General features: G+C 40.4%; 1 protein-coding gene across 1 annotated transcript in view; it reads right to left on the bottom strand.

Moving 5' to 3' along the window:
- Positions 1-13,200, bottom strand: part of CNTNAP4 (contactin associated protein family member 4) — a 409,919-nt gene that overhangs the window by 43,054 nt on the left and 353,665 nt on the right. Inside the window, exon 24 of the mRNA XM_084503723.1 lies at positions 5,668-5,723. Within this exon, the coding sequence (XP_084359849.1) occupies positions 5,668-5,723 (56 nt within the window). The remainder of the gene's footprint in view (positions 1-5,667; positions 5,724-13,200) is intronic.

Raw genomic sequence — 13,200 nt, forward strand, 5'->3', positions numbered from 1 at the left:
CACGCTCTCCAGAAACCTCCTAGACTGCTTTCTCAGGGCTGTGTTGTGCTTCCAGGATATGTCAGGGAAGTTGAAGTCCCCCACGAGTACAAGAGCTGATGATTTTGCAACCTCTGTCAGCTGCCTGTAGAATTCCTCATCCGTCTCCTCATCCTGGTTCGGCGGTCTATAGCAGACCCCGACCAGGACACTAGCCTTGCTGTCCCTGCCGATCCTAACCCAAAGGGACTCGACCTTGTCATTCCCAACCTCGAGTTCTACAGCCTCGAAAGACTCTCTAATATAGAGAGCCACACCACCACCCCTTCTATGCTGCCTGTCCCTTCTATAGAGCTTATAGCCAGGCATTGCAGCACTCCAGTCATGAGACTGGTCCCACCACGTCTCCGTGATGGCAACCAAGTCGTAGCCTGCCTGCTGCACGATGGCTTCCAGCTCCTCCTGTTTGTTACCCATGCTGCGTGCATTGGTGTAGATGCACTTCAGCTGGGCCATTGCCTTATCCTCCGGCCTTGCCATTGTTCCCCCTGGCACAGCCCCAACAATCCTAGCCTCAGCCCCATCCCCCTTCCTACCTAGTTTAAAGCCCTCTCAATGAGCCCTGCCAGTTCCTGGCCCAGGATCCTTTTTCCCCTAAAAGATAGGGACCCGTCTGCGGCCATCAGGCCAGGTGCTGAGTAAAGTGCCCCATGATCAAAAAACCCAAGATTTCTGCGTTGGCACCAGCCCCGGAGCCATGTGTTTAACAGGTGGGCTTTCCGTGTCCTCTCTGAACTCCTCCCTGCCACCATAGGGATGGACGAAAACACCACCTGCACTCCCGCTCCATCCACTAACCGACCCAGCCCCCTAAAGTCCCTTTTGATAGCCTTGAGGCTTCTCTCTTCGATGTTATCACTGCCCGCCTGGACTATCAAAAGGGGGTAATAGTCAGAGGGGCGTACCAGGTTAGGAAGCTTCCTGGCAACGTCCCTGACCCTGGCCCCAGGGAGACAGCAGACTTCCCTACGGGTAGGGTCCGGCCGACAAATAGGGCCCTCTGTTCCCCTAAGAATCGAGTCACCAACAACAATAACCCTCCTGTCTTTTTTGGTGGAGGCAGTCCTGAGGCGCGGAGTCGACCTCCTCGCTCCAGGCATCCTCCTGGGAACATTTGCTACCTCTTCCTCACACACCGGCCTCTCAATCTCTAGGGCCTCAAACCTCATCCACTAAGCCTGTCAGTTTGTCACAGAAAGAGATCAGGTTAGTCAAAAAGGACCTGCCTTTTCATAAACCGATGCTGACAGGGCCTGATCACCTAGTTGTCCTGTATGTTTCTCTTGATGGCACTCACATGACCTGCTTCTCCATAACTTTCCCTTTCACCTAGGTCAGACTCAAGAGTCTATAATGCCCTGTATCCTCCACCTCCCTGTCTTGTTGATGGGTGTCACATTTGCTAGGTACCAGTCAGCTAGGACCTCCCTGGATGGCCATGACTACTGATGACAGAAAGTGAGCCAGCTTCTGCTACATCCTTTGGGTGGATCCCATCTGGCTCCATAGACTTGTGCACATCTAAGTGGTGTTGCAGGTTGCTAACCATTTCCCCTGGGACTATAGGGACTTCATGCTGTTCCCTGACCCTATCTTCTAGCTCAGGGGACTGGGTACCCAGAGAACATTTATTTTTTCTACCAAAGACAGAAGCAAAGAAGATATTAAGTGCCTCAGCCTTTTCTTTATCCTTTGTCATTATCTTTCCTCCCACATCCAATAAACGATGGAGATTTTCCTTAGTCCTTCTTTTGTTACTAATGTACTTATTGGAGCATTTTAATTGTCTTTAACAGCAGTAGTCAAATTAAGTTCCATCTAGGCTTTGACCCCTCTAGTTTTCTTCCTGCATAGCCTCACAAACATTTATAGTTGTCTTTGTAGTCCTCCTGAGTGGTCTGCTGTCACAGTTTTGGCTGTGACGGAGTTAATATTCTTTGTAGAGGTTCTCAGAATGCTGTGGTTTGGATTCTTTATCAAAAAAGTGGTCATATCATACCAATGCTTTTAGTTGTTGCAGAGCAGTGCTTGCACAATACCAAGGACTTTTCTGCTTCTTGTGTTGTACCGTCAGTGAGGAGGCTGGGGATGCACAAGAAGCTGGGAGGGGACACAAACAGAACAGGTGATCCAGACTGACCAAAAAGATATTTCGTATCATATGGTATCATGTTCAGCTATAAATGCTAGGCTAAAGAAGAGGCAAGTGGGGGACTTTTGGAGTGATGGTGTGTGCCTTCCCAAGTAACCATTATGTGTGATGAGCCCTGCTTTCCAGGAAGTGTCTGAATACCTTCCTGACAATAGGAAGTAGTGAATGAATTCCTTGTTTTGCTTTGCTTGTAGGTGCAGTTTTTGCTTTACCTAGTGTCTGTCTTTATTTCAATCCATAAATTCTTGAACTTTCACCATAATGATTTTCTGTCCCTTGCCACTGTCTGCAGGGCCAAGTGACTGAGTGATTGTGTGGTACTTAGCACCTTTAAGAATTCTTTCTTCAAGTGTGTCCAGCCTTCCTGGATTCTTTTTCCCTTGAAGACTGCATTCCAAGGGGCTGTGTCAACCAGACTCCTAAACAGGCCGAAGTGCTCTCCAAAAGTCCAAGTTGGAAGTTCTGTTAAACATCCTCCAACAGTTCTAACCCTTTTCAATCATAAACCTTATTATACTTTCACAATCTTTATGCCCAAGACAGCTTCCAACATTCAAATCACCCACAAGTCTTTCACTGTTCGCAAGAAAACAATCCAGTGGGGCACTTTCCCGAGTTGGCTCACTCACCAGATGTATCAGGAAACTATCTTCCACACACTCCAGGAACCTCCTAGACTGTTTTCTCTTCACTGTATTGCATTTCCAGCAGACATCTGGTAAGTTGAAGTTCTCCAAGGACAAGGGCTAGCAATTGTGAGACTTCTCCCAGTTCTTTATAGAATACTTTATCTGCCTCTTCATCCTGGTTGGGCAGTCTATAATGTACTTCCACCATGACAATCCTGTTGGCCTCCCCCTTAAACACTCAACTCTATCATCATCATCATTAAGCTCAAGACAATCAAAACACTCCCTAACATACAAGGCTATGCCCCTGCCTATCTTCTAGCCTATACCTTCTGAAAAAGTTTATAGACATCCATTGCAGCACTCCACTTGTGCAAGCCATCCCACCATGTTTCTGTGATGACAACTAAAACATAGTTTTCCTGTTGTACAACGGCTTCCAGCTCCTTCTGTTTGTTGTTTCTGATGTGTGCATTTTGTAGATGAGCTTCAGTACGGTATTTTTTATTTTATATTTTAATCATCTTTCATAGCGTCACAGAACTGAGGTATCTGAATTCTGTTCAAGGTTGACAGAAAACAGACAGCGATTTGGAATTCAGTCCTGGAAGGGAACAAATGTGTCTTTGGCTCACCTTAAGTCAGAAGAATTGTAGAACAAAGATTGGTTTCTGAAAGGTAATGATACTTGAACAAGAAAGAACCAACTGATGATGTTTCTATAATTCACACTTTCTATTAAACATTTATTTGTGAGGTGAACAACACAACAACCCACAAATCTCAGATTGAGTTTTCATTCCTGGTGGAAACAGATACATAATTTATTTATTTATTTATTTTTAATATCATCTGTATACTCCCAAATATTTTTGAGATAAGATATAAAAAATACATGTGGTTTGTTTTGTAATTTTAGTAATGTTCATGGAACTAAAAGAGTATAGTCAATTCATCATTTGCCAAAGTACTGGGGAATTTAAAGAGAAGATTTAGTGAATAATGAAGGAATAATAATATTTTAAGAAATGAGTGCCTAGAAAGTAATTCAATCATGAGTTTTATTGACATATGTCTGGCTAGAACTTGATGCCAGACTTTTAAAAATAAACATTTATGCAATCATTATTTAGATGGTGCATCTGCAGTCTTACAAGGTGCTAAGCACTATTATGTAAGGAAACAATCATAAGGTTTTTGTTTGTTATTTGCTTGTTTTGAATAAGACATTCTGAGAGACAAAAATAAATAAACATAAACATAAACATAAACATAAAAATAAAAATAAAAATAAAAATAAAAATAAAAATAAAAATAAAAATAGGTCTCTGTTCGGAAAAGTTGTAAGGTACTTACCACTGTGCCTAAACATCTACTTCACCCAGTCATAGAATCATAGAATCATACCATCGTAGAAAACATCATGGAATCATAGCATGATTTGGGTTGGAAAGGACCTTAAAGATCATATAATTCCAACCTCCTACCATGGTCAGGGTTACTTTACAATAGATCAGGTTGCCCAAAGTCCCATTCAAATTGGTCTTAAGCACTTCAAGGGATGGTGCATCTGCAACTTCTCTGGGCAACCCTTTCAAGTGCCTCGCCACCCTCTGAGTAAAGAACTTCTACCTAAAGAGTTTTCTACCTTTCACTTCATGAACCACATGTGAAAAATCCATACACAGTTGTACACATAAGTTGGGAGTGTATATGCACACAACATAAATTCAGGTTGCCCAAAGCATCACCCAACCTGTCCTTGAACACTTCCAGGCATGGGACATCAACAATTTCTCCGGTCAACCTGTTCCAGTACCTCACCCTCCGAGTAAAGAATTTCTTCTGAATATCTAATCTAAACTTACCTTCTTTAAAGTCATCCACCCTTGTCATATCACTACAGTCTCTGATAATGAGTCTTTCTCCAGAATTCTTGTATCCTTTTGAGCCTTCTCTTTAGGCTGAACAACCCCAAATTCTCTAAGCATTCCTTCACAGGAGAATTGTTCCAGCCCCCTAATCATCTTTTTGGCCCTCTTCTGGACTTGCTCCAACAAGCGCATGTATTCCTTATGCTGAGGGACTGTTGTGACTTAACCTGTCCACACAGCCATTCACACACTCCCCCTCTCTGACTCATGCACCTTGTCCTTGTTTAACCACATGTTGTTTGCACAGGTCAACCTCTGAAGCCTGTAAAGGTTCATTTGGATGGCATTCCCTCCATCCAGTGTTACAACCACAGCACTCAGCTTGGTGTTATTTGCAAACTTTCTGAAGACATAATCAAACTCACCTCTCATGTAGGCGATTGACTCCGGGGCAGATGCGTTCTGCAGCGAAGTGGGGAATGGAGGCAGGCAGGGTTTTTTTTCAGCATCAAGGCCGCTTGAAGCAGCCGAGGGAGCCAACAAGCCACAGCAGCCCCTGTGAGGGAGGCTGACAAGGTGTAGGCAGAGCCTACAGCTTTCCACATGTCTAACTTAAGAGATATTAAAAAAAGCACTGACAGAAATATTTAGGAATGTAAAAATATGAAGAATCATAATAACTCAAATGTTGCAGACAATGATGTTGGTAGATTAATCACCTGTTATTGATGTTAATCCACATTTTGTTTAAATATGTGTAACTATTTATACTATGTTTTATACAGCCCTCATTCATTCTGCAGAGAAACCTAACAAAAAAAAAAAAAAAAAAAAAAAAAAAAAAAAAAAAAAAAAACAGAAATGTGATTTTTCTCCAGCCTAAATATTTAATTTTTAGGTTTATTATATCAGTGCACAGGCATTCTAGATTGACGGCTTACAACATTTATGGTTTATACATTCTGATACTTACAGAGTGGTACACACCAGGCTTTATAAGAAATGGCATTAAAAGCCCAGACTGTAAATCTAAAGAAGAAACAAAACAAAAGATGATGTAACAAAATATGTTCATTTAAATATACAGTTATGAGATGTTATTTTTATAGAATATCATCCTAGCTAAGAAGTAAATGGAGTTAAACCTTTGAGACTGAAAAGCTGAATCAATGAAAAATAAAATAACAAAACCCAAACTCCCATTCATTTGGATCTGAGCTTTTTGCTGTGGGCATGATTAATGTTCCATCAAGCTGGAGGCAACTATGGACATCTAAAGTTATTTAGATATGGTAAAACCAATGACCCTTAACACCACGGCTATAGTAAAGAACCAAATTATGTTGTGATATGACTTTGCCTGCAACTAAGTGTTATCCACAAAATTAACTGACAGCTTCAAGACAATCACCAAATAATATAACTAATTTGCTTACGTGTAGAGATTATTTCTGTAATTAAACTCAATACATATCCAAACATATTCATAGCAGATTTTTGAACAGGAATACATGGAAATTCATTCTATTTTTTTTTTTCAGCATTTCATATAATTAGTTCATTTTATTTCAAAATTTCATTTTATTTCATGAGTGTTTGCACCCACTCAAAATACTTGCTTTTGTTTTTGTTGTTTCTCCTGTAAATAACCTAAATAACAATTTGGAATATGTTGAGATGAAATGGTACACTGTGCACGCTTATGAAAGCACATCATGATTTTTTACAAGTTTAAGAAACCCTACTGTTGAAGAATGATTTCATATAGTACAGTCTGAACAAACAATACTTTTGACACTTACCAAATTCTATGCACAGCTTCCTCAACTATAAATCAGAAAATGGCTCATTTCCTACTTATTTACTTAAGCCTGTTAGTTACTCCTTTACGTCTACTTGCTGGTCCAGAAATATACTCAATATTCCAGGTGCATCCTCACTAATGCTGAGTAGGAAAGATCGTCTGCCTTGACCTGCTGGTGATACTTTGCTCAATGCACCCAAGAATATTCTTGGCTTCCTTAGTGGCAAGATCACATTACTGACTCATGTCCAACTTGGTGTCCACCAACACCCCAAGATCCTTTTCTGCAGAGCTCCTTTCCCATATGAGTGGTCCCCAGCATGTATTGGTGCCTGGGGTTGTTCTTTCCTGGGTGCAGTTTCCCAGTCTGGGAAGTTTCCCAGTCTCGTATTACCTTATCAAGTGACAGAGATGTCACTCTTATCAAGTGACAGAGATGAAGATGTTTTTAACATCTCCAGTGTGTTGAAGGAACATGTACTACTGTGAAATATTAATATCAATTGAAAAATAAACACAAATTAAATTTGAAAGAATGAAGAACAATACAGGTTAGTACTGTGAAAACTAGCGTCCTGCAATAGAACAGACATTTGCATTTTCCATGTAAAACATTTTCTCCTATGCTGTGCTGCAGAAGTTTGTATAGGTGCTGATAAACAAACAAACAAACAAAACCAACCAAACAAAAAAACACTAAAGAACATTAGAGCTAGGTGTTTTGTAAAGAAAGATATATAATATGACTTAGATATTCTATTTTGGTTTTATAGAATAAGGTTAATAAGCATGTTTATGTTCACACCATTACCACTACATCCTATAAAAAGGTTTATTACAAATTAGAGAAACAGAATAGAATTCCACATATTAACTTGATTTTTCTAAAGAAAATATACATTAATATATGTTCTGAAATAGACTTGTTGAAATTAAAGATTCTAAAGACTCTTAACAGACACCAAGTCAAAGAATAAATGTGTCTGTGAGATGAATCAAGAGTAAAGCTCTTCTCACTAATGTGCTTGTATTGTGTTTATGTTAACAGAATAATAGGTATATTTATACTTATAGTCACATACACATGGAAATGTAGGCAAATTAGAAATCTAAAAATATTTTCACCAGAAAAATTATTAAATGAAACGAAAAAGAACAATATGAATCTGTAGCTAGGAAAAAAAAAAAAAAAAAAAAAAAATGTATTGTAGGAGCAAAAATAAATTCTGTGATGGTATAGATTCTTTGTTATATGGAAACATAGAATGATAGAATATCCTGAGTTGGAAGGGACCCATAAGTATCATCAAGTCCAACTCCTGAATCCACAGAGGTCTACCAAAAAATTCAGACCATATGACTAAGAGCATAGTCCAAAAGCAACAGGCTTGGTGCCGTAACTACGTTCCTGGGGAACCCATTCCAGTGTATGTCCACCTCTCACTTAAGAACCTCTTCCTGATATACAGTCTGAACCTCCCCTGTTATAGCTTGACTCCATTCCCTTGGGTCCTATCACTGGTCACTAAAGAGAATAGATTGGCACCTGCCTCTCTGCTGTCCCTCATGGAAGCTGTAGACTGCAATGAGGTCTCCCGTCAGCTTCCTCTTTTCCAGGCTGAACAAACCAAGTGACCTCAGCTGCTCCTCATAAGTCTTCCCCTCGGGGCCCTTCACCATCTTTGTCGCCCTCCTCTGGACACTGCAATAGTTTCACGTCCTTTTGTGCTGCAGTCCCCAAAAGCGCACACAGTACTTGAGGTGAGGCCGCACCAGCTCTGAGTAGAGCGGGACGATCACTTTCCTCGACCGACTAGCGATGTCGTGCTTGATGCACCCCAGTTGGCCCTCTTGGCTGCCAAGGCACACTGCTAGCTCATATTCAACTTGCCGTCAACTGTAACCCCTAGATCCCTCTCTGCGGGGGAGCTATCCAGCATCTTGTCCCTCAGTATATCCAGCATCTTGTCCCTCCTATATCCAGGATTGCCTCTTCCCAGGTGCAGGAACAGGCACTTGCTCTTGTTAAACTTCATGTGGCTGGTGATCGCCCAGCTTTCCAATCTGTCCAGATCTCACTGCAAGGCCTTTCCACCCTTGACAGAGTCAACAGCTCCTCCCTGCTTAGTATCATCAGAAAACTTACACAAAACATCTTCTAGTCCTATATCCAAATTATTTATGAAAATATTCAAAAGAACTGGCCCTAAAATGGAGCCTTGGGGGACCCCACTCTTGACTGCCCACCAGATAGATTTAATTCCATTTTCCATAACCCCTTGGACCCTAACCATCAGCCAACTGTTCAACCATCATATGATATTATTATCTAGCTATATGCTGGACTTTTTGTCCAGTAGGATCCTATGAGAAACAGTATTGAAAACTTTACTGAAATCCAAAAAGATTACATCATCTAGTTTCCCTTGATCGACTAAATGGGTGATCTTATCATAAAAGGAAATTAAATTTGTTAAACAGGACCTACCCCTTGTGAACCTATGTTGACTAGGACCAATGACTGCATTGTTCCTCATGTGAGCTTCTGTAACTCCCAGGCTAATCTCTATAATTTTACCAGGCACTAACATGAGACTGACAGGCCTGTAATTGCTAGGGTCTTCTTTCTTGCCCTTGTTGAAAATTGGCACATTTTCCAGCTTCCAGTCTACTGGGACCTCTCCAGATCCCCACGATCATTGAAAAATAATTGAGAGAGTTCCTGCAATGACATCAACCAGCTCTCTGAGCACCCTGGAATGAATCTCATCTGGCCCCATGGACTTGTATGGATCCAGGTGGAGCAGCAAATCCTTCACACATTCAGGGTCAGCTCAGAGTTTACCACTTCCACCATCACAGTGCTCCAGCTCAGGGCAGCCTGAGTCCTGAAGCTCATCATCAGCATTGAAGACAGATGTGAAGGCATTAAACATCATTCCATTGCCTATGTCCCTGTTGAGAAGTGACCATCACCATCAAGTAGTGGAGCTACGTTTTCTCTGGTTATCCTTTTTCTGCTCACATTAAAATAAAATAAAATAAAATAAAATAAAATAAAATAAAATAAAATAAAATAAAATAAAATAAAATAAAATAAAATAAAATAAAATAAAATAAAATAAAATAAAATAAAATAAAATAAAATAAAATAAAATAAAAATGTTTTTTTTTGTTGTCTCCCACAGACCTGGCCAACTTCAACTCTAATTGGACTATGGCCACACAAATTTTCTCCTTACAAAGGCGAGCAGTGTCCTTGTATTCCTTCCATGTTGCATGACCCTGCTTCCAGCAGCCATACACTTTCTTTTTATGCCTAAACTCCAGAAGAAGATCCCTGGTCAGCCAGGCCAGCCTTCTGCCCCACCTGCTTGACTTCAGATGTTTTGGAATTACCTGATCCTGTGCTTTTAGGAGGCAGTGCTTAAAGACTGACCAACATTGATGGATGCTGACACCTTCAAAAGTAGTTTCCTGGGGGACCTTACTAACTGTGGTGGTTTTACTCAGGTGGGCAGCCAAACTCCACCACAACCACTCTCTCATTCTCCGTCCTCAAAGCGAAAGGGGGAGAAAATACAACACAAAGGGCTCAAGGTTTGAGATAAGGATGGGGAAGAGGAAGAAGGAAAAACAAACAAACACACACACAAAACAAGGCGGTGTGGAAGCACAGAGAGAAAAGCAGATACTCTCTGCTTCCCATTAATGAGCGACATTTGGCCACGGTTGTTTGGGATGACAGATGTTTTCACAGCGAGAGGTTCCCTCCCTCATGTCTTTCTCCCCCCTCCACTCCTTCCCCTTTCCCACATTTTATTGCTGATTGTGACATCAGATAACATGGAATATTCCTTTGGTCGATTTAGGTCAGCTGCCCTGGTGATATCCCCTCCCCATCTCTTGTCCACCCACAGCCTACTGGCTCTTGGGGGGTTGGAGGGAGTCCTGATGCACAGCCAGTATTGTGCAGCAAAACCAAAACACTTGTGTGGTACCAGTACTGTTCTAGCTACAAGTGCAGAGCACAGAACTGTATGGTCTGCTGCAGGGAAAGTTAATTCCATCCCAGCCAGACCCAGCTTCCCAGTTCCCTGAAAAGCCTGAAGTCTGCTCTCTCCATATGCAAAGTTGAAGTTTTGGTGTCAGTTTTCCTCCTGTCACCAAAAATTTTAAACTCAACCACTTCATGGTCACTATGACCAATATGTCTGCCAATTGCAGTCACCCACAAGACTCTCCCTGTTCTCAAGCAATAGATCTAGGAGGGTACCTTTTCTAATTGGCTCCCTTGAAGTGTTTTAAAAGCCACCTAAACCTGCTTGTGTTGGCTGTGTGACATTCCCACTTAATGTCTAGCAAGTTGAAGTCCCCCATAACGACAAGGACAGTTGATCTTGAGGTATATCTTAGTTCTTCAAAGACTAATTCATTGGTGTTATCATCCTGGCTGTGTGGTCAGTGATTCCTTGTGCTGCATGCATTGGTGTAGAAACACTTCAAATATGCCTCATTGTATACAGAACCTTGTGGAGCAGACATAAGGACCTCACTAGTACACAGTCCCTCTGATTTTGGCATGCCATCCCATAGCCAAACCAATGGGCCTGGTTTTATCCCTTTCCCCCTTTGACTCTAGTTTAAAGCACTATCGATCAGCCCTGCTAACTCCTGGGCAAAAATTCTTTTCCTGCTCCCAGAGAGGTACATCTCATCTGGTGCCAGCAGGCCTGATGTTGTGTAGACCTTCCTGTGATGAAGAAACACGAGTTCTGCCAGTGGCACCAGTCTCGGAGCCACGTATTTATTGATGAGCTGAGTCTGCCTGTTGAGTCTGCTACCAGAAGGACAGAGGCAAACACAACCTGTGCCTCTGATCTTTTAACCAGTCTCCCTAAAGGCCTAAAGTCCCTTTTGATTACCTATATACAGTAAAAATACTGACAATAATGCAAAAGAATTCAGAAGGGTTAGATTTATGGTTATTATTAGGGAAAAGAGCCACCTGAAAAAAAAATAATACAGCAGACCAAATGGAGCAAGTTAGGTTTTTTAGAGCTGTGGTTAGGGGAATTTTCATGCAAAAAGCTTTAAGGAAGATGATGGAGAACCTTCTTAGAGTATTAATATTAGTATTCTGTAAGTCTTAAAATATCAAAGAAGCTTCAAAGGGGTACAAAAACAAACAAACAAAAAACAAACCAAACAAAACAAAAACACAGTCTTGTGCCAGTATTTTACAATGGTAAAAGGGTGACTTAGGTACTTGTAGGCCTGTCAATTTTTTCGTTGATTCCAGAGACTAATAATAGAAATGGTCAGTCAGGACATTCTGGATGGAGAACTGATTGTCAGCATCATAGTAATGATGGCTGGATTATTTATGGAAAACAGGTTTTGTCAAATATTATTTATTTATTTATTGTTGATAATAATAACTTATTGCACATGACACATCTCACTTTAGGGAAGGTTTGATCTAATAATTACAATGTTTCAAAGATCAAGATAGTACAAAGTAAGTCCATTAATTTTGTTTAAGTGTTACTTCTCAAAATAAAATAAAATAGGGAATTATTATTAAGTTGTTATATACATAAGGTTGTTAGGTAATAGGACAGTTCGTGTTTTACCTAAGGACACAGAAATCAAAGTTTAAGACGATATTAAAATTACACACAAAATATACATAGTAGTCAGAACAGGTTTAAGAGAGCAAACTGACTGACTTTTTTTTTAGAAATTTAACAATATAAAATCTAGTTATATTATTTATTAATTATATAACAATTAATAATGATTAATTAATGATGATATTAGTCTGTCTATTAGTGTAATAAATGGCTAAGTCCCAAACAGGATTACAATCAAAGTTTACAATTTATTAAACAAATAGAGGTAAGCAAACAGCTCTGGGTGTGCCGGGAGTCTCTTCTTCACCAAGACACACCCAAGTGACATCAGGTGGCTGGTTTTTATGCTCCTAGTCTAATACATATTCATTACTACTTCTAGAAAAGGCAGGGTAATTGTAATTAGTTCTTGGAATCTGAACCCTCCCACTGGTGCATGCGTTTCAGTCTCTGGTGGTCCCTCTGGGGGTCTCTCGTGCTGAAGGCTTGTAGTCTTCCTCCCAGGCTTTTTCTTTGTCCTTCTCCTTTGTCCATCTTGGCTGGATGTCAGAGACTTGCACAGCATCCCATGTAAGCTTTGTCTTTTAGTTGTCCTTCAGCTTTTTCCCTTCTCCTTAATCTCTTGGCCACATAGCAGAGACTTGCATAGTGTCCCATGCAACTGTCATAATAGTTAGCAGTTATTCTGAAACCCCTTTGTTCTCTTATCCCCTATTGACATGAATTGCTGGACCATTCCTTTGCAAGACACAAGAAATATATATATTAACCACTCTGTTTTTCTTAGACTTGTAGTTATACAAGGGTATGTAAGACAGAAGGTCACATTTCATCATATCATGTGGCCCTAGCATTGTTCCATATTGACACGAATCAGATGAACACATTTCATAATTAGTAAGGTTACAAATTATACCAAAATCTAAATGAAAACTTAATAAGTTTTTCAACTTTTTTTTTTTTTTTTTTTTTTTTTTTTGAGAAATATGGGAAATGAGTTAGTGCCAATAAATGTTTCAAAAGTCTGAAGTTAAACAAGTTGTTTCTCTCTTTTTCTTGGTTCACT

This window comes from Aythya ferina (assembly GCF_964211825.1).
Source record: "Aythya ferina genome assembly, chromosome: Z".
Lineage (NCBI taxonomy): Eukaryota > Metazoa > Chordata > Aves > Anseriformes > Anatidae > Aythya > Aythya ferina.